The sequence below is a fragment of the Anomaloglossus baeobatrachus genome, chromosome 11, assembly GCF_048569485.1.
Source record: "Anomaloglossus baeobatrachus isolate aAnoBae1 chromosome 11, aAnoBae1.hap1, whole genome shotgun sequence".
Classification (NCBI taxonomy): domain Eukaryota; kingdom Metazoa; phylum Chordata; class Amphibia; order Anura; family Aromobatidae; genus Anomaloglossus; species Anomaloglossus baeobatrachus.
This window is the reverse complement of record NC_134363.1, coordinates 156,838,664-156,862,174: the sequence shown is the minus strand read 5'-3', so window position 1 is coordinate 156,862,174 and position 23,511 is coordinate 156,838,664. Positions and strand designations below refer to the sequence as shown.

The 23,511-nt window shown below is 41.4% G+C and overlaps 1 protein-coding gene across 1 annotated transcript in view; it reads right to left on the bottom strand.

Annotated features, from left to right (window-relative positions):
* The window catches only part of LOC142256475 (putative glutamate receptor), a 39,172-nt gene extending 16,735 nt beyond the window's left edge, over positions 1 to 22,437 (bottom strand). Inside the window, exons 1-2 of the mRNA XM_075328183.1 lie at positions 22,309 to 22,437; positions 9,568 to 9,642 (exon numbers count right to left, since the gene is read on the bottom strand). Of these exons, the coding sequence (XP_075184298.1) occupies positions 9,568 to 9,625 (58 nt within the window). The 5' untranslated portion in view covers positions 9,626 to 9,642; positions 22,309 to 22,437. The remainder of the gene's footprint in view (positions 1 to 9,567; positions 9,643 to 22,308) is intronic.
* Between the last annotated feature and the right edge of the window lie 1,074 nt (positions 22,438 to 23,511).

The following is a 23,511-nucleotide window of genomic DNA, read 5'->3' as shown; positions in this document are numbered from 1 at the left end:
TTTGGACCAATTGAAGGCAGCTCTGAAGGCCAAAAAGCGCGGCAAGTTGTCCAAAGGAATCTTGTTCCTGCAAGACAACACCTCCACTCACACTACACAAGTGACCACAGCCAAACCGGCAGAGCTGGTCTTCCAGCTGGTTGACCACCCACCTTATTCACCAAATCTAGCTCCCTCTGATTATCATCTGTTTCCAAACCTGAAGAAACACCTCATGGGTACCAAATTTGACACAATTTCTGATGCCATTGCTGCTACGGATGCCTGGTGTGAGGCACAACCGAAATCCTTCTATTTGCTAGGCTTACAGAACTTGGAATACCGATGTAAGAAGTGTGTTGTCATCAGTGGAGAGTATGTGGAATAAATGTAAAGTTTCATCATCCTATATTGTTTCTTTCTGGGTAAAGACAAAGACTTATCAACAGCCCCTTGTATAATTACATTGATTCACTGGCTTGTCTGATTCGGACTACATTCCTCTTTTTCCTGACAATCTTTGTTGTTGTTTTTCCCCCCTACATAATCCTTGGCAAGACTTGGAAGAGTTGTAAAACAAGCCGGGATGTTTTCCTCCTCTCGGCTTGAGTTGACTGCTCAGAGAATGCGTCGTCTTGTTACCTATTCAAAGCCTCTCGTACATAAAAGTTCTTTTCAAGTCAAGCTGAAGAGCTGCTCGAGAATATTCCAAGAAAAACGAGTCTATCAATTGATGCTGTCAGATGCCCCAGCGCCTCACAGTACGAGGCTGGCAAAACCTTTATCTGGTCTTTATTCCAGCTGTCGTCCTCTACGGAACCGTAAATAATTGGGAGTTGGTATAAAACATCCCGGCGCTGTGAACCAGTGAGGCGCAGCGAGCTTCCATTCGGGTATAATTGCTCATTTGCTATAGCACCAACTGATATTTACATGCAACTAACACCTGAAGAAATATTCGGGGTGTAGAATAAAAAGTTTCTGGTCTTCAGTGTTTTAGATTGTTTTTTAACCAACAGATTTTATTTTCAGCCACTTAAAGGGGACATGTAACCAGAAAATAAGTGGTCAGTTATTTCTCTTTTTTTTATTTCTGCTGCTTCCCGGAGTGTTCCAGTTTTTGTTTTTTTGGAATCCGTCATTCGGGTCCAGAGATATGAGCCTTTTAATTAGTAATAATTTTTTAGGGATTTTACCAAGGGGGTTTGGCATATAGGGAAATAATGGAGAGGAGCCTAAAGACACGCCCCAGAGGATCTTGTGAGCCACACCTTCTTAGTAAAGACCACAAAAAGTAGCCCTAGATGAAAAGGTACATATCTATGGAGCTGTAGGACAGATTAAAAAAAAACACGAAAAACAGCACACACAGTGGAGAATATATAGTTATCTTAGTTATCTCAAGAGAATAGATATTCAGGGGTCCTTCCTATATCTAACTATCCAACATATTGACCCCAACATATATCCTCATATACACCCCAAAATGATATGCTATCTTTTAATAGCACATTAAAAGGATATACATAACCCTGGGTAGTGATACAATACAAATCACACACACACACAACACAAAACCTACAAACAATAACAGTAGTGTAAAAAACACCGCAGTGATCACAAGATGCCCAAGTTGGGCCAAGATATACAGGGTCAACAAGTCAATCTGACCCTAATTATGCTTATTCCTGCCTGTCAGCAGGAATTAGGCACCCTAAACTCCAAATAACGGTGCTTTGTTCCACGACGGCTATCCCTGTCTTGCTATCACCATCCCATTATCAGATTATCAAAGGGAGGCTCTCACTATAGGGCTCACTCAGGGACCTCTAAATTACAAGGGTCATAACCAAAAGTTTGGACACACCTTCTCATTCAAAGAGTTTTCTTTATTTTCATGACTCTAAAAATTGTAGATTCACATTGAAGACATCAAAACTATGAATGAAACCATGTGGAATGAAATATTTAAAGTGTGAAACAACTGAAAATATGTCTTATATTCTAGGTTCTTCAAAGTAGCCGCCTTTTGCTTTGATTACTGCATTGCACACTCTTGGCATTCTCTTGATGAGCTTCAAGAGGTAGTCACCGGAAATGGTTTTCCAACAGTCCTGAAGGAGTTCCCAGAGATGCTTAGCACTTGTTGGCCCTTTTGCCTTCACTCTGCGGTCCAGCTCACCCTAAACCATCTCGATTGGGTTCAGGTCTGGTGACTGTGGAGGCCAGGTCATCTGGCGTAGCACCCCATCACTCTCCTTCTTAGTCAAATAGCCCTTACACAGCCTGGAGGTGTGTTTGGGGTCATTGTCCTGTTGAAAACTAAATGATGGTCCAACTAAACGCAAACCGGATGGAATAGCACGCCGCTGCAAGATGCTGGGGTAGCCATGCTGGTTCTGTATGCCTTCAATTTTGAATAAATCCCCAACAGTGTCACCAGCAAAGCCCCCCCCCCACACCATCACATCTCCTCCTCCATGCTTCACGGTGGGAACCAGCCATGTAGAGTCCATCTATTCACCTTTTCTACAAAGACACGATGGTTGGATCCAAAGATCTCAAATTTGGACTCATCAGAGCAAAGCACAGATTTCCACTGGTCTAATGTCCATTCCTTGTGTTCTTTAGCCCAAACAAGCCTCTTCTGCTTGTTGCCTGTGCTTAGCAGTGGTTTCCTAGCAGCTATTTTACCATGAAGGCTGCTGCACAAAGTCTCCTCTTAATAGTTGTTCTAGAGATGAGAAGGTGTGTCCAAACTTTTGGTCTGTACTGTATGAAGGCAAAACCAGACAGTTTATCAGAATGATGTTTCAGGATGTTTGCCCCTCATCAGTGCAAAGCAGGAGATCTGGTTTGGCTTGTTGAGAGGCCACTGACAGGGATCTAAGTGTGAACTTCTTGAGTGCCAAGAAAGGGTCAGAAGACTTATAAGTCTCTGGGAAATGTCATCCCCATTCATGTGGCCCGACTCCTTAGAAAGATGATATTGACTTTTAGGATTTCAGTATCATCCAATAGGCGGTGCTCGAGTTCCAGCTCAGGAGGCTTACTTGCAGGATTTGTGAGGACATGGATGGTTTATAAGATATTTGGAGATGTGTTTATATAATACCGGCCCCTTCCGTGGAATAAATCTTGGCTAATATTCAGATTGAGGTATGGTAATAATGAGGACCCTACCACGGGGAGCCGTATAACTGACAGAAGTAACATAAAGACGCCATTGTATCCCTTATACAAAGGCATATTTTAGTAGAATTGGATCAAGATGACTGAGAACATGGCTCATTAACCATTTATTTGCTACAAAATGAAGGTTGATCTGATATAGAGTTTATTTCTATATAAACATGCAGTACAGCAGACGGCTCAGCTTTAGTTTATGCTGCGTCTGTGCAGACTTTATATTTACATTGATGTAACTGTGGCAGGAGATGGGCGCCATCTGTCTAACAGAAGTCTGCAATAAAGGGGCTTTAAGACTTATATCTATGGCAGTATACAGTGTGTCCACCCATATCCTGTCCACCGCCATGAACTTGAGAACGGCGGCAGCTATAGGCATAGAAGTGGTGTCTAGGTATAGTAAAGTAGCCATGCGCTACACAATGAAACCAGCTATAGCGCCACCTGGTGGAAAACAACGGAGTTAGCATTTTTATCTCGAAAACGGAACGAGATAGAGAAAAAAAAGTGAATTACAAAGTTGTAGGGCATCATCTATTCAATACGAATCGACACCTTGCATACAGGGTCTCTGACTACTCTAATGCCTCTTTTTGGGTTAAAACAAACCTCCAATTATGGGAGGACAGGAACCTGCAAATGGAGACTTAAAATTGCTTAAGACTGAAGAGCAAGAGTGCTCAATCAGAAGGCATGACCCTGTAATGTCAGAAAAAGCCTGATGACACACCCTACCTTTCTAATATGAACAGGTGCAAACTGAACATGAAATATAGTAACAAGAAGAAGACAGTTGCACTCTTTAGTGCTAAGAGATGTTGAACAATAAATAATGGAATATAGACATGCATTACTGCTATGAAAAAAATTGAAAAATTGAGATATTTAGCACACAAATTTGGCCAGTTTTATGTGAGCCCAACAGCTAACAGCAAGGCGACCTCTTATTGTTGGGTCCCTACTCTAATACCTCTCTGTGGGTTAAAACAAACCTCCAATTTATGGGCAGACTGGAACCTGCTATTGAAGAATATAAATCGCCTAAGGCTGTAGAGTACTCAATCAGAAGGCACGACCCTATAATCTAAGAAAAAGACTGATGGCACATCCTACCTTTCTAATGTACACAGGTGCAATCTGAACATGAAATATAGTAACAAAAAGCCGTTGGCTGTTGGGCTCACATAAAACTAGCCATTTTTGTGTGCCAAGTATCTAAATTTTTACGTTTTTCATAGCAGTAATGCATGTCTATATTCCCATATTCATTGTTCCACATATCTTAGCACTGCAGAGTGCAACGGACTCCTTTTTGTTAAAAAGAATCTGTCGGTTGATTCATGCTGCCTGAACCATGAGAAGCATGAATCAGAGATACTATAAAGTGTCGGTTCGGAACTAATTTCTTTCTGTACGAGAAGTTTTTTTCAATCTTTTCCTATGAAACGAATATGAAAATTGTAAAGCATGTGAATGACTTCTGAGTGCTGCTTGATTTTTTGATGGACACCAATAGACTTGCATTAGCGAGATTGTTCTGTTGGGTCAAAACCAGACAGGTCCGTGTTGTAGCGCTGACCATTCAGTGTGAAAAAATACTTGGACAAGTGAACAGCCCAATGGTTTATAACAAGTATGAGTTCTATCCATGAAAAAAAAACCCAAAAGAATTTGTACAAGAAAAGTGGATGTCTGAATGAGCCCTTAGAAATAAAAGCAGGGAGGTAGAGGTAGTTACACCCAGCTGTGCTGCAGTGGAGAGGGAATAAAGTATCTTAGACCACACACAAAAAAAGGTCCAAGCACAGGGAAAAAAAAATTACAGTACTGGAGCTATGCAGATCCATTAAAGCAAGTGTAGTGTAATATACAGTGTATATATATATATATATATATATATATATATATATATATATATATATATATATATATATATATATTATACATATATACACATGTACACACACACAGATACTATATACACACACACGCACACATATATATATATATATATATATATATATATATATATATATGTATATATATATATATATATATATATACACACCGTATACAGTTGAAGACAGCAGCACCATGGATATGCACAGGGCTCACATCCAACCTGTATTACTGACAGAGATACACTGAGCTCATATCCAGCCTGTATTACTGAGAAAGACACAAAAAGCTCACCTCCAGCCTATATTACTGGGAGAGACACACAGAACTCACATCCAGCCTATATTACTGGGAGAGACACACAGAGCTCACATCCAGCCTATATAACTGGGAGAGACACACAAACCACATATCCAGCCTATATTACTTGGAGAGACACAGACTTCACATCTAGTCAATATTACTGGGAGAGACGAGAGACACATACCTCACATCCAGCCTATATTACTGGGAGAGACACACAGAGCTCATATGCAGCCTGTATTACTGCGGGAGACACAAAGAGCTCACATCGAGCCTATATTACTGGGAGAGGCACACAGACCTCACATTCAGCTAATATTACTGTGAGACACACACAAACCTCACATCCAGCCTATATTACTTGAAAAGACACAGACCTCACATCCAGCCTATATTACTGGGAGAGATACACAGAGCTCACATCCAGCCTATATTACTGGGAGAGACACACAGAGCTCACATCCAGCCTATATTACTGGGAGAGACACACACAGCTCATATCCAGCCTATATTACTGGGAGAGACACAGTGCTCACATCCAGCCTATATTACTGGGAGAGACACACCTTTTCCAGCCTATATTACTGGGAGAGATACACAGAGCTCACATCTAGCCTATATTACTGGGAGAGACACACAGAGCTCACATCCAGCCTATATTACTGGGAGAGACACACACAGCTCATATCCAGCCTATATTACTGGGAGAGACACAGTGCTCACATCCAGCCTATATTACTGGGAGAGACACACCTTTTCCAGCCTATATTACTGGGAGAGACACAGTGCTCACATCTTGCCTATATTACTGGGAGAGACACACAGAGCTCACATCCAGCCTATATTACTGGGAGAGACACACAGAGCTCACATCCAGCCTATATTACTGGGAGAGACACAGTGCTCACATCCAGCCTATATTACTGGGAGAGACACACCTTTTCCAGCCTATATTACTGGGAGAGACACACAGATCTCACATCTAGCCTATATTACTGGGAGAGACACAGAGCTCACATCAGCCTATATTACTGGGAGAGACACACAGACCTCACATCCAGCCTATATTACTGGGAGAGACACAGAGCTCACATCCAGATTATATTACTGTGAGTAATACACAAACCTCATATCCAGCCTATATTACTTGGAGAGACACACAGAGCTGAAATCCATCCTGTATTACTGTGAGAGACACACAAAGCTCACATCTAGCCTGTATTACTGAGACACACAGACCTCACGTCCAGCCTACATTACTGGGAGAGACATACAGAGCTCACATCCAGCCTATATTACTGGGAGAGACACACACAGCTCATATCCAACCTATATTACTGGGAGAGACACAGTGCTCACATCCAGCCTATATTACTGGGAGAGACACAGTGCTCACATCCAGCCTATATTACTGGGAGAGACACACCTTTTCCAGCCTATATTACTGGGAGAGACACAGTGCTCACATCTTGCCTATATTACTGGGAGAGACACACAGAGCTCACATCTAGCCTATATTACTGGGAGAGACACACAGAGCTCACATCCAGCCTATATTACTGGGAGAGACACACACAGCTCATATCCAGCCTATATTACTGGGAGAGACACAGTGCTCACATCCAGCCTATATTACTGGGAGAGACACACCTTTTCCAGCCTATATTACTGGGAGAGACACAGTGCTCACATCTTGCCTATATTACTGGGAGAGACACACAGAGCTCACATCCAGCCTATATTACTGGGAGAGACACACAGAGCTCACATCCAGCCTATATTACTGGGAGAGACACAGTGCTCACATCCAGCCTATATTACTGGGAGAGACACACCTTTTCCAGCCTATATTACTGGGAGAGACACACAGATCTCACATCTAGCCTATATTACTGGGAGAGACACAGAGCTCACATCAGCCTATATTACTGGGAGAGACACACAGACCTCACATCCAGCCTATATTACTGGGAGAGACACAGAGCTCACATCCAGATTATATTACTGTGAGTAATACACAAACCTCATATCCAGCCTATATTACTTGGAGAGACACACAGAGCTGAAATCCATCCTGTATTACTGTGAGAGACACACAAAGCTCACATCTAGCCTGTATTACTGAGACACACAGACCTCACGTCCAGCCTACATTACTGGGAGAGACATACAGATCTCACATCCAGCCTATATTACTGGGAGAGACATACAGATTTCACATCCAGCCTATATTACTGGGAGAGACATACAGATCTCACATCCAGCCTATATTACTGGGAGAGACACACAGACCTCACATCCAGCCTATATTACTTGGAAAAAGACACATACTTCACATCCAACCTATATTACTGGGAGAGACACAAAGAGCTCAAATCCAGCCCAAATTACTGGGAGAGACACCCAGGCCTCCCATCCAGCCTATATTACTGAGAGAGACACTCCTAAAAGAGGAAAAACTGAAACTTTGATCAGGCTGAAAATTGAGTTCAAGGTCGGGGGCAGAAAAAGAATTAAGAAATATAGATTGCAGACAGAAACTTAGTGCACCAACATATATATAAAAATATTTTTTCCTCATCAAAGTTGTTCATAACTTTTAAAGAGATTGATATTGAATAACAAGCAATGTAAATGTTAATAATTCTCAGTTTTCTTAACATATTAAGGAAATTAATAAACGAAAAAAGGAGGGGAGCCAGCACTACTTATGAGTGGCATTCAACAATGAAGACATAAAAAGTGTAATATTCACAAATTCATTCCTACTGTAACAATTCAATGAGATTTTTTGCAAATTATTGATCAATGATTTGAGCCCCCCCCTGCCCCGTCACGGCAAATCTCTATAGGGGGGTCCCTAACGCTATATTATAAATTATTATTGTACCATAAGGTCTCATATAATGAGCATGACCATATGAAAACACCACTTACCCGAGACATGTCTGAACCGCTCCCATGCTGCCAGGACTGACAACCACGAATAAAGGCAGCCCAGGTGCCACACACACTGGCACCTGGGCTGCCTTTATTCGCAGTTGTCAGTCCTTGCAGCATGGGAGCGGTTCTGACATTCCCCGGGTAAGTGGTGTTCTTATATGGTCCTGTTCAAGTCATTATATGAGACCTTATGGTACGATATTAATTTATGACATAGTGTAGGGACCCCCCTATAGAGATTTGCCGTGACGGGGCAGGGGGGCTCAAATCATTGATCAATAATTTGCAAAAAATCTCATTGAATTGTTACAGTAGGAATGAATTTGTGAATTTTACACTTTTTATTTTTTCATTGTTGCATGCCATTCATGAGCAGTGCTGGCTCCCCTCTTCTAAGGAAATTAATGTATGATGTCAGAATTAAAGAGGTTGCCACTACTTAAACATTGATGAACTATTCATCAATAAAGAAAGAAGTAACAAGGCACTCCCAGAGTGTGAAGAAAGGGTATATTTATTGTGCTTAAAGAGAACGTTTTCGGCCCAAATTGGACCTTCCTCAGTAGCACAAATGTGAGGAGGAGTGTAGCATGGACTGCAGGCGCGGAATCCACCGCTGCATGGGGGCTGCCATCAGTGGACGTTCTCGTTAAGCACAATAAATATACGCTTTCTTCACTCTCTGGGAGTGCCTTGTTACTTCTTGCTTTATGGCCTTGGAACCTGAAGTGCACCCCGGCATCTATTGAAAATACATACGAAGGAAGTGCCGTTTTCTTTTTTATATCTATTAGAACTATTCATCAATGTCCGATTGGCCAAGGTCCGACACACGGAATCCCCGTTGATCATCTAATCTTGGTCCCGGAAGCAGCAGCAGGTGGCAGGAAATGCTCAGTTCCGGAGTTGCCCCGTTTTCTGATAGTGGCCGTGGCCGGGTACTGCACATCCACCTTCCATCGGATAGCACCTGGCTACTATCAGAAGATGGGGCAGCTCCGGGAACTGAGCATTTCCCGTCCCCTGCTGTTGCCGCTCTCGGGATCAGCTGATCGGTGTGGGGTGCAGGGTGTCGGTCCCCGACCAATCAGACATTGATGACCTATCGTATGGATAGTCCACCAATGTCAAAGTAGTGGCTAACCTCTTTAAGTATAGCCTCCGACTACATGGCTACATCTTCTTTGTGCTGACAAGTGATAATGAAGTTACTTAGCAGTCGGAGTCCTTATTTACATCATGTATGTTACTGACCCGTGTTCTCCGTCCATAGGATGACAAGTGTGAAGACCAGCACCAGGGATTTCTTCATGGTTGTCACCGTGAAACCTAAAGAAAAGCAGATTTTCCAGTTACGTTCACCTTCCAAATCCGTTGCTTTCTGTTGCCAAGGATATGTTATTTTACTCCTGTTACTAGGGTTATCGCTCTTGTTTTCTGTCCAATAATTAGCAACTCTTGGATTCAATCATTGCAGTCACGTACCCCAGGAGGAGCAGTATTTATAGATGTGATGTAGACTATGCTCTGTGTATAGGCAGACCAGAGGAGATGGGGAAGTTGTCCCAGGTGTGGGGTGGTCTCCATAATAAGAAGGGACCAGGATATGTTTTTTTTACATCAGTTACATCATGTATAACTACGGCTAAGTCCAATAAGTGATTTGGGGCAATTAATTTTCATTTATTTTTTTTTTTTTAACAATGGGGTTCATCAATCATTTGACCCAGAAGTAAAACGTAAAGGGTACCTGTAATTAGGTCAAAAAGTTTCAGTGTTTTCTTCTATTCCTGCCATTCTTCTTATTATTCCATTTTTTTTCAAATCTGCCATATGATTGCAAAGATATGGACCTTTTTATTAATTTTCATCAGCTTTACTAAAGGGGCGTGGCTCACAAGATAATTATGCAAGACAGCCTAAACACACGCCCCTGAGGATCCGGTGAACTAAATAAAAAGGCCCATATCTCTTGAACTGTATGGTGGATTGTAAAAAAAAATATCAGAATAAAAATGTTATATTTTTAAAAAAAAAAAAAAAAAAAATCAGAATACTCCAGGGAGCAGCAACAATATTTAATAATCATTAAAGAGGATCTATTAGCTCTTCTGCCATTTCCATTTTAGTACAGATCTGTATTATTATCTCACAATTCTGAATCTTTCTTTATTTTTTTTTTTTTTTAAATCTGTGATTCGTTTGTTATCCCTCATAGAAACGTATGAATAAGTTGACAACTGGGCGTTAACTGTTGGGGGAGGTGACCCTATGCACTTTGACACTGGTTAATCAGCTATAAGTATGCATGTACACCCCCCTTGATGAGCAGAATAGTAACACATAATTGTCAATATGTTCATAAATTTCGAAGGATGGACAACAAAAGAACAGTTCTAAGAAGAAAGGTTTCAGAATTGTTTTTTCATGAAGGATATAAATATTTAGGTCAGGAGAACTTATTGATCTTTGATGCCCATGGGCCTTAATGCAAAATATGCACTAAGAGCACCATGTATCTTGTAGGCTTCTTATGTCGTAGATGGGTTCAGGGGCCTCCTCCTCCTCGGGCATCAGAGCTCAGTGATTATTTTGAAGGAGGGACAACAGAGGAACAGTTATAAGGCTATGTGTCCACGAGAGAATGTAGCTGCGGATTTTTCTGCATCAAAATCCGCAGCTTTCCCGCAAAATTTGCCCCGGATTTACCGCGGAATTGCCGCGGATTTGATGCGGATTTTGATGCGGATTTTTTTTTTTTTCCCAATTCTAAAGCCAAAATCCGGATGAAAATCCGCAACAATAATTGACATGTTGCAGATTTTTCCGGATCAAAATCCGCACGAAATCCGCTGCGGAAAAATCCGCAGCATGGGCACAGCATTTCCAAAATGCCATAGAAATGGCTGGGAAGTACCGCTGCTGCAGATTTTCGGGAAATCCGCGGCTTTTCCGCAAGAAATCCGCGGCAAAATCCGCACATTTTCCGCAGCGTAGGCACATAGCCTAAGAAGAAAGGTTTCAGAATTGTTTTTTGATGAAGGATACAAATATTTAGGTCAGGAGAACCTATTGATCATTTATGCCCATGGGCCTTAATGCAAAATATGCACTAGGGCCACCACCATGTATCTTGTAGGCTTCTTATGCGGTAGGTGGGTCCAGGGGCCTCCTCAGATATCAGATCTTTGTGATTATTTTGAAGGAGGGACAGTTCTAAGAAGAAAGGTTTCAGAATTGTTTTTTCATGAAGGATATAATTATTTAGGTCAGGAGAACCTATTAATCTTTGATGCCCATGGGCCTTAATGCAAAATATGCACTAGGGCCACCATGTATCTTGTAGGCGTCTTATGCAGTAGATAGGCCCATGGGCCTCCTCCGACAGCAGAGCTCAGGTGTGATCATTTGCCCTGGGCCCGCTACAGTATAAAATGCCAATACTACAACATATGTGCCATTGCTCTTGTTGTTATTGGCCATATAGCATAGCTAGGCATACAATGCCTTCAGTACATGTCTCAGAGTTCACTTTCTACAGTTAGGAAAAAAAAAACTCAATGTTTTTGCAAGAGCGAGAATTATACACTCCGCAACAAAATTAATGATGTCAGGTCCTAATTAGAGGTCCAAGGATTTGTAGAGGGGGACTCATATTTACAGATAACATCCATCAGACAATGTGAGGCCTAAAGGACGCAGGGTGCCATGAGTTCATGGAGAAAACCCCAGTTTAGTATTTTAATTGCAGACAGAATAATTATAATCTCCAGCCAACCATGAAGTTGTTCGAGTGACTTTACATTGATGTGACGGCCAAAACATGGGAGAATGCAGCAATGAGAAAGGTCAATGTGGAGGGCGGCTGAAATACATAGTTCTGCCAGTGGTGGGAGCCTCTGTCCAATTTGCAGGACCCTGGTCCAGTGGATCCCCGCCACATTTGTCTGCTTGGTAGGCTTGGCGCGACAACATATATGCTACGTGATACACACATGCCATCCTACTAATCAGAAGAGGCGCCAGGGATCTCATCGAGTCAGGGGAGGTTTGAAGGGCTCTGGTCTGATAGTCTCAGACTAGTAACGTAGCCACTAGACCAAAGTTCTAGGATTGTTATTGCATGACCACTGAACTGAGATCTCCATAAAACCTCTAGTTGTAGTCATAACATTAAACTTTGGTGAAAGCGGTGAACAGGAGTGAAACATTGATGGTCCATCTTTGAGAAAAGTCATTGTTTGATTCGGTGGGGCCCAACTCATAGCACCGATGCCAAGCAGCAGGGTATTGAACTGCAGCCCAGTGGAGATCAGACGTCAACCAACCCTACATTCATGACCTATTCTAAGTATAGAATGATCGATGTACAACTCTACGAAAGAAATGGATTGTTATGAAGTTTTCTTAAAAGGGAATTCCACTAAATGCAACATTTTTATTTACTTAAGATTTTGCTGTGGATTTACCAGCTGTAGGGATGTGGCTCACTTGGTTGCATATTGAGGTAGGCACAGGCAATGGTTTCAGTAAAACATTTGGGCAGATTTATTTAGACTCCATAAACCTCTCAGGATAACATCAAAAACAGCTTTTTCTGGCACAAAGTGAAATCATAAAGCAAATAGTCCATATAATTAAGCGTGTTCTCCTTCTCAGGTTAATGTACAGGTCTAAAGGCCCCATCACACGCAACGACGTATCTAACGATATATCGCCGGGGTCACGGCTTCCGTGACGCACATCCAGCATCGTTAGCGACATCGTTGCATGTGACACCAACGAGCAGCCGTTAACGATGGAAAATACTCACCAAATCCTCCATCGTTGACACGTCGTTCATTTTCAAAAAATCGTTGATTGTTGAGGACGCAGGTTGTTCATCGTTCCCGAGGCAGCACACATCGCTATGTGTGACACCTTGGGAACGACGAACTGCAGCTTACCTGCGGCCGCCGGCAATGAGGAAGGAAGGAGGTGGGCGGGATGTTACGGCCGCTCATCTCCGCCCCTCTGCTTCTATTGGGCGGCACTATGACGCCGCACGAACTGCCCCCTTAGAAAGGAGGCAGTTTGCCGCCCACAACGACGTTGCTAGGCAGGTAAGTCTGTGTGACAGCTCCTAAGGAAATTGTTCGCCACGGGCAGCGATTTTGACGCACAAACGACGGGGGCAGGTACGCTCGCTAGCGATATCGCTGTGTGTAAAACCCCCTTTAGTCATTAACAAAGACAAACAACACTGGAGGTTTGCACACCTCCACACACAGACATCCTAATGAATTCACCTGGACTTTCTTATGTCCACCATACCAAGCACCAGGGTGGGGATATGTGAGCAGCCAGTCCCATCCATCTTTCTGACTGCTCATTAACCGAACCCTGACACGCCCTAACTCTCTCAGCACTATACATGCTGAAGGCTTACATCACTGAGGTTACCAAGCTCTCTGATACATGTCTCCCCTTTATGACCTGTGGCTATTTTACATACTCCCACCCTTTGCCCAAAGCCAGGCGTGCTTAGCACCTTCCGTCATCAAACAGTGGACCCTAGACAGAGCGTCAGCATTGCCATGTCGTTTCCAGGGTCTATGCTCCACATGGAAGCTAAAATCTTGAAGTGCTAGGAACCAGTTGGTCACTTGAGGATTATACCTTTTTTTTCCACATCATCTTAGTGGGGCATGGTCAGAGATCATCTTAAACATCCGGCCCAGTAGGTAATATCTTAAGGCTTCTAGTGCCTACTTTATCGTCAAAGCTTCTTTTTCTACAGCAGATTAGTTCCTCTCACAGGAGGACAGGGTGCTCATCCCTGTTTACCTCCTGTGACATGACAGCACCCAACCCAACATCTGATGCATCCGCCTGGACTATGAATTCTTTCGTGACGTCAAGCACTACCAACACTAGCTGTCTACAGAGCGCTAGCTTATCTTCTGAAATATCCTCTCGGCCTCCCGGTGACAACATAGCCATGTCGGTCTTTGTGCCCTTCAGGGGGTCGGTCAGGTGTGTGGTGATTATGGCGAAGTTAGGCATGAACCGATAAAGCGTTATATAAATACTACTAACTTGTTTCTTTGAGAGTAGACATGGCCAATTCTGGATTGTGTCATCTTTATTCATTGAGGCTTGATTTCACACCTGCCTACTACATAGCCCAAGTATTTTGCTTCCTCCATCCCCATGGCATATTTCTTTGGGTTTACGGAAAATCCTGACTCCCTTAGAGCATCAAGTATTGCCTGGACCTTGCTCAGATGGCTTCACCAATCCTGGCTGAAGATCACAATGTCATTGAGGTAGGCCGCTGCGTACATCTTGTGGGGCGCAAGGATCCGGTCCGTGGCCGGTGCTCCTACCAATCCAAACGGCATCCTTGTGTATTGGAAACATCTGGGCTTACATCACTGAGGCTACCAACCTCGCTGATACATATCTCTCTTCGAGGACTAGTCTAGCATCCATCTTACCCAGTATACAATAATTTTAATGAAAAGTCATCTCTGGTAAATATATCTGTCAAGATCATCACACTCTGCCACTACTAATGGAATTACATTTTTTGATCATTGATGGTGGAGTTATTCTGGGCAGTACCACTCCTAACCTGACTGACGTGTCCCGACTGGGTGCACCATCAAAAGCCAGTTCCTGTGGCATCAGGTGCATGCACACAGAAGCAAGTTACACTCTTCTTTCCTTCTCCTGTGCACTGCACATGTGCTGAATACATCTGGAGATGACTTGTGTTGTTGTGTCCAGCCAGCAGGACCCCATTGACTGAAAACAGGCTTTGGAATAGAGCCTTCAGAGCTCATTTTCTGCAAGATGCTGCACCTTCCAGAACATAAAGGTTTATCATTAGGAACCTATTAGGGTATATGCAGACAATGTTTTGTTTTTTTCAGGCGGATTCCGTCTGGAGGCTGCTTGAAAAAGAGTCCCCCAAAAAAAATCACCAAAAAAATGAGCACGTGCACATATTCCATCTTTCCTAACTTCTTTTAGCCACTTAGGGGTTCGAAAGCTGTGAAGAAGCTAAAAGACGTGACCTGATCATTCTTCTGGCAGTTTCTATTTGGGAGTTGCTACAATATTATATTGTATTATTGATGAAGGCTTCTGCCGAAACGTGCGTTGGGTAGCGGGTGGCGCCATTCCAGCAGGAGGAGATGTTAACAGGTTAGTTTCACCGTTTTAACACTGATTACTTTATTGTTTTGTTATCAGCACGTCCATTCCCTCATATTATAGCCACAAATATTTGCTTTGGGCACTTTTATATTGGGATCTGGATCTGGCTTTGTATACTTCTAAAAAAAGTGCCGTGTGCAGGTAGCGGTTTGAGAACCTTACTCTTTGTAATCGGTTCCCTTTTATTATTAGCTGCGTATAAACAAATCTGCTACAAATTAGTACATTAGATTCCCGGCAGCAGAGGCAGAGCGTATTGATTTTGTGACAGACAGTGACTGTGTTTTCTTTTAACAACATAGACCTGCAAATGATTAGTGCACGTATGTCAGGAGAAGAAAAGATGGAAGTGTAAGGCGCAAATGAGGATGAAATCTGCGATATAAAAACATTACAATTTCATATATTATTCACAAACTCTGAACCAAGTGCAATATCTTATTGGATGCTACTATGAATATAATCACCTATTTGATTGACAGCATGACAAAATAATTGTACATGGTCTGCCCGCGCTCCGCGGTAATAACATTCCAGTCTCTGATTTTGAGTTGCTTTTGGAAAGCAGAAAATAACATTTTGTTGCAATTTTTGGGGGGATCTAATTGACAGTATTTGCAGAATAAGTCAAACGTGGCTCCGGACATCGATCCAATAAGCGAATCCATGTTTTCAATTACTGTGCAGACATATGTCCCAACAGAATTTGGCAGGTATTTTCTAACATATTTCATTAACTGATGCTAGACGCAGATCTCGCAGAACGGCTTCAATATGGAAAGATCCGAGCACGGTGAATGCCAATCCTTGCATAACATCCCAATCCCTAGAGATCCCCGAAAGAAACCTTTACAGGATGAAAACGATCAAATAAAAAGGGGAATAGTGAATAAATACAATGTGGTTGTAATAAGCCACACACAAGGGAACAAGAATTGGCTGCAAATCAAGAGCCCCTTCAGAAAAATATTCACAGCTGGAGTAATGGATGCGACCGGCTCGGCAATTTATAGGGTTCATGTAGCCACTCCCTTAGCTTTAGGATTTACATGGAATTTCCAGGTGGTATTTATACTTTCATACTTTTTTTTCATCCTCTATCCATTGTTATCACTCAATGTAACCAGTATATGCTGGATGTATCCTCCTCGTTGATGAGATTTGTGCCAAGATAGGCTAGATTGGCAGCGGGGAGCACAAAAGTCGCCACCGGCAGAAAACGGCTTTATCGTATGTAGGTATGTGTGTATGTATGTGTGTACATATCTATGTATATACACACACACAGGGGTATTCTCAAACTAAGGATCATCTAAGGATTTTCCCCTATAAGCTGCCACCATCAGTTAGCCCTTATATACAGAATTCTAGACTACTGTATATGAGTCAAGGCCGCACTGTATATCGTAAAAACACCCCTTTATAATACTCACCTAGGTGGCGGTCCGATGGGTGTCGGTGCTCTCGGTCCAACGCCTTCTCCATCTTGCGCGATTGCCGTCCTCCTGCTGAGCCCCGTGTGCATGACGCGTCCTGCGAGAGGTCTCCATTGCGCTCCTGCGCATGCGCACTCTGATCTGCCCAGCTGAGGACAGATCAAAGTACTGTAGTGCGCATGTGTGGCGCCCCTGAGGCTTCAGTCGCCACAAGGTACTGCACCTCACTTATGGTGCAGTATTCATCTCAGGTAAGGAGGGGGTTAATCACCGGTGTTTCCACATTTCACCTTACATACAGTTTAGGTGCCTTCTCACTTTGGGTTGGACTAGGGTAGGTTGGGGGTTGGTCATCACGAGGCATGGGACTTTCCCGGTCACTAGGACAACCACCTGGCGGGCGGGCACCACTTGGGGTAGCAGTAGGAGTAACCTGAATACAATCTTCAGTCAAGTCGGGCGAGTCTACAGTTCTGGTGACACAATGTCACTTTCCACTTTCTTTCTTCACGGCACCTGAGGATTGGAGCGGGAAGCTCAGCCCGGGTTCCTCACTTCTGAAGGGGCATCCCTTGGGAAAGGACACTTTCAAACACTGGTGGCCACCTGTAACTTATCTGGGATCAGCTGGAGCCCATCACGGCAGAGACCGGCACCTCCGGGCAATCCATGGATAGTGAGTAAAGACCTGGAACTGCAACTACTTTGTCCGCCCTTCATTGCCGGCGCAGTCGCCCCGCGCTTCGGCCCCAACAGCCACTACTATCCCCTTCGTCCTCCCTGGGGCCTAGCTTCACTTGCGGGAAGCTGAACTATCCTAGATGCAACACCACCTGCCCTAGAGGACAGCGACCGCAGCGGCGGCTAATCCCTGACTGCATACACCGCAGATGGCGTCACAAGACAACTACTCAACATCCTCATCATCCCATTCATCCCCTTTTGGTGTACACCTCGGCGCCACAAAGCCGGGCAGGGCCACCCGTGACATCCCAGACCCGACATCACCAATCCGGCGACGAGTGTTTCAACCTCTGCCCTCGCGCCTGCGCATTACAGTACTTTACACAGCTGGGCAGTTGGAAGTGAGCATGCGTAGGAGCGCAATGGAGACTTCACTGTGAATGACGCAGGAAGAGGCATCCACATGTGGCTGGGTAGGAGGATGGCGATCACAAGAAGAGAGGAGGCGCCGGACCGAGAGCAGCGACACCCAATAATCAGATCGCTCCCTACGTGAGTATTATGTATTTTTTACATTATACAGAGAGGTCTGGGTTCTTATATACAGTATTTTAGAATGTTGTATATAAGACCTCACTAGTGCTGGCCGCAGCTCAAACGGGAAAAACCTGGTGATAGGTTCCCTTCAAAGGAGTTTTTTCAAGACCAAATTATTTTTTTAGTTTCAATGCAGCTAAAAGTAAAGATAAAATTAACTTTGCAAAAAGTCTTAATAAAAAAAGATTCCTACCTTTCCATCTAGACAGATTCAGCGCATTTCTGTGCGTTGACAAGGTAACAGACTACAAACAAACCTTGTGTAGTCTGATCTTTCCATTTGTTCTTTTTTTTCTTACTTACTTAAAGGTGTTTGTAACTGAAAAATATTACTAAAGGCAGGGAAGTTGCACAAATAAAGAAATAAAAATAATAAGTTAATATTCACGTTTTAAACCCACTCAAAGCCTTAGGGGTACTTTGCACGCTGCGACATCGCTACTGAGATATCGTTGGGGTCAAATCGAAAGTGACGCACATCCGGCGCCGGTAATGACGTCGCAACGTGTAAAGCCTAGATGCACCGATAAACGATCGCAAAAGCGGCGAAAATCAGTGATCTGTGTAACGTCGGTCATTTTCATAATGTCGCACCAATAGGACATACGATGTTGTTCCTCGTTCCTGCGGCAGCACACATCGCTGTGTGAGAAGCCGCAGGAGCGAGGAACATCTCCTTACCTGCCTCCACCGGCTATGCGGAAGGAAGTAGGTGGGCGGGATGTTTACGTCCCGCTCATCTCCGCCCCTCCGCTTCTATTGGCCGCTTGCCGTGTGATGTCGCTGTGACGCCACACGACCCGCCCCCTTAGGAAGGAGGCGGATCGCCGGCTAGAGCAACGTCGCAGGGCAGGTAAGTGCGTGTGAAGCTGCCGTAGCGATAATATTCGCTACGGCAGCTATTACAAGATATCGCATGTGCGACGGGGGCGGGGACTATCGCGCTCTGCATCATTAGCCGATGCTAGTGATGTCGCAGCGTGCAAAGTACCCCTTAATGCCACCACTGCTATACAGTGCAGCCCACTAGAGCGGTGGCGCTGGAGTTGAGGAGATTTGAATAGCTGAATTTTCATTATTTTTATTTTTTTTTTTTAACTCATATTTTTATTTTATTCCAAAGACCCCCTATAATGTATTCAAATTTCAATATAAAATAATCTTTCTAATTTTCTGATACTCATTGTGGCATTTTTCACTGATTACCAGACACAGACCGGTACATTTAGTTTTGGCTGTAGAGATAAGTGAAAACGAAGTTTGGTGTCCGTGCCAAACACAGACTTTACAAAAAAAACCCCCCAAAGTTCAGGTTCAGAGTTCGGGTGCTTTATATATGCAAACCCCTGACTGTGCTCGGGTACGCTCGGTGCTCAACCCAGTGTGAGCCGCTTGCCGTGTTTGATGGGCTCTCACTGGGGATAACAAGAGCGTGAGCGGATTTAGAGTGCACCAAAAAAAAAAAAAAATTAGAAAAATCTCACCCACCCGCCCCCGGAATTGTTTTGTTTATGGCTGGCTAAATTTGAGTGGAGACCCGAACTGCCCAATTAGTGACTACCATTGGGGCTAAGGTCAAGTCTGGGTCTCAAAACAATGGAAATTAATAGGGATTTCCTATTTATATGCAATTATTGATATTTTATACATTTCTTAATTGAACTATTCCCTCCAGTTTAGGCTATCCATCAGCCCAAATGTGAAATTGGGAAAGGTTAAAAATGGCCAATTTTGCTCCAGTTTTATTCCTTCTTCTCCCCTGAGTATTCTGATATATTTATTCTTAAAATCTGCTATACGGTTCTTGAGATATGGGCATTATTATTTAGAGCTTTTTTATAGCCTCTAGAAGAGGGCGTGGCTCAGAGTAATTATGCAAAACAATCTAAAGACACACACCTGAGGATCTGAGAACCACTCCCACTAAAGGAAAAGGCCCGTATCACTGGAACCATATGGCGGATTTGAAGAATACAAAAAATGTAATAATCAGGGGAACATCAGGAATAAAAGAAGAGCAAAAACCGGACATTTGTGACCTGGCACATTCCTTATTCCTGATCAACCATATATGAATCCAAGTTTACTATACTCCTTGCTACAGGAACACCACAAAATATAACAGATTCTGATCGCATTTAGGTAGAAACTGTCATTTCTAATGTTTAATATTGGAATTTATTGGTAGTATCACTTTTTAATGTATATTTAAATATTACGATTCCAAGAAGAAACCTATATGCAAATGTGGCCCTACAATGCACAATAGGGCTTAATCTGCTTATAGTAATTACCTACTTGTAGAGACTTTATAATTCACAAGATTATGCAAGATCTTCAGAATTTCTCAGAACATGACGTGTTCCCCAATGCCAGATATAAGAAATTCTGTTGCGTTGCTAGGTAATTGAATCAGTAAAACATTTCACTATAAATAGCCCCGTTGTTTTTCCCACCTTAACCTATTCTGATCCTTTATGGCCACTCTAATCCAACTTAAAAAAAAAAAGTTTGATTAAAGTTGTACAAAAATCATAAAATAAAATCCCCAAAATTGTAAAAAAAAAAAATATTAATTGGAAAATTCTTCTTAATATGGGTACAGTTTCCAAGTGATATCAGTAATGATGACACAATAACAAAAAAAACAGCACAAAACAAAAATGAAAAACAATCAGTATGCACAAAAATCTTAATATAAAATCCCCAAAAATGTAAAAAAAATATTAATTGGAGAATTCTTCTTAACATATATGGATACCATTTCAAGTGATATTAGTAATGATAACACAATAACAAAAAAATTAAAAATAAATAAAAAAAACACAAAACAGTAATTGAAAACAAAACATCAGTATTTACAAAAATCATAAAAAAAATCCCCAAAAGTGTAAAAAAAATATTACTTGGTAAATTCTTCTTAACATATATGGATATAGTTTCCAAGTGGTATTAGTAATGATAACACAATAGCAAAAAAACAAAAAAAAAAAAACAATAGCAATTACAAACATTAGTATTTACAAAAATCATAAAAAAATCCCCCAAAAATGTAAAAAAAAATATTAATTGGAAAATTATTAAATTCTTCTTAACATATATGGATACAGTTTCCAAGTGATATCAGTAATGACACAATAGCAAAAAACAAACCCCCAAAAAACAAAAAACACAACAGCAATTAAAAACAAACATTGATTATTTACAAAAATCATAAGATCCCCAAAAATGTAAAAAAAAAAATATTAATTGGAAAATTCTTCTTAACATATATGGATACAGTTTCCAAGTGATATTAGTAATAACACAATAGCAAAAAAAAAACAAAAAACACAAAGCACCAAAAACAAACATCAGTATTTACAAAAATCATAAAAAAATCCCCAACATTTTTAAAAAAATATTAATTGGAAAATTCTTCTTAACATATATGGATACAGTTTCCAAGTGATATTAGTAATAACACAATCACAAAAAAAACAAAAAAACAAAAAAAACAAAAACACAAAGCACCAATTAAAAACAAACATTAGTATTTACGAAAATCATAAAAAAATCCCCAAAATTAAAAAAAAAATATTAATTGGAAAATTAAAATTATATGGATATAGTTTCCAAGTGATATCAGTTATAACACAATAGCAAAAAAACAAAAAAAAAGCAACAGCAATTAAAAACAAACAGTAGTTACAAAAATCATAAAAAAAATCCCCCAAAAATGTAAAAAAAATATTAATTGGAAAATTCTTCTTAACATATATGGATACAGTTTCCAAGTGATGACACAATAAAAAACAAACAAAAAAACCACAAACCAGCAATTAAAGACAAACATCAGTATTTGCCTTTTTAACTACATAAAATATTGTGAAATGAGAACAAAAATCTAAATTTGAAAGAATAGTAATAATGTTTAAAGTTATAATATTTTTTATAAAAAAAAATTGAAATTCACCCCAAAAATATATTAAAAAAAATATTTTTTTTTTCTTTAGAAGAAAAGTGTCTTAAGAAAAAAAAAAGTTAAAATGAATTCTAAAATTGCCCTTTTAGTAGATGAAAAATGAAGTCTTACCACTTAGTTCTCTCGGAAGCGGAGTCCTGTGTCTATAATTCTCCTCTCAACAGCAATGAGAGAGAAAAGAGCTTCTCAGGAAAACATTGTAAATCCTGCGGTTTCAATAGGAGATGCTGAGGATTGGAGGAGGAGGAGCGAGCCAGCCTTATGGTTTTAGTGGCCCCTTATTGGAATGTGAGTATTACTGCTTCTATTTTTCACGATGATTGACTGGAGGATAATTATGTGCTCCCTTTGGGAGAATAAGAATATATAGCAATATTATACAACCAGTCTGAATGGGGAGCAGCATTCAGAAATTCATCTGGGGGAGAAACAGAAGATTTCAAAAGCGAAGATTGTTTATTCTTTACTCCTTCTATGAGCAACAATTCCTTCCAACAGAAAACGCACAAAGCAAATTTGTATTTAAAAAACCAAAACAAAGATTTTTTTTTTTTAATTTGTTTACTGATTTATATCTCATTATTAGTATGTTTTAATGTATTAAATTTATATTTATATTTTAACATCATTTTTATTTTCTTTTGCGAAATTGTGCAAATTGTTGTTGATGAGAATTTAACAAATTTGAATACGCCGTGGAGAAAATCCAAAGAGTAATAGGAATGCACTGCTATTTGATTGACAGGTGCAATAGGAAGGGAACATAGCCTTAATTAAAGAGAACCAACCAGCAGGATTTTCATATATAAAGTAAAGCCAGTGCTATACTGGGTCTAGGATGCTGAATCTAAGTATACCTTTTGTTCTGAGATTGGATGTTTTATTTCAGAAATATGTGCAAGTAATGTTCTAGTAATGCACTGCTGTTTGATTGACACGTGCAACAGGAAGGGAACACAGCCTTAAAAGGGAAGTAACCAGCAGGGTTTTCATATATAAAGTAAAGCCAGTGCTATACTGGCTCTAGGATGCTGAATGTAAGCATACCTTTTGTTCAGAGATTGGATGTTTTTATTTGAGAAATATGTGCAAGTAAAGTTGCAGCAATGCACTGCTGTTTGATTGACAGATGCAACAGGAAGGGAATATGTGGGTCGGGTCTTGTTATTTATTCCCACTCCTTTCTGTCTGCCTGGCCTTCCTCCCTCTGTTGCCGACATAGGTGTTAATTCCGGCACAGAGACGGGTGGAAACAGATAGTAAGACCCGACCCATATAATCCCTTCCTGTTGCACCTGTCAATCAAATAACAGT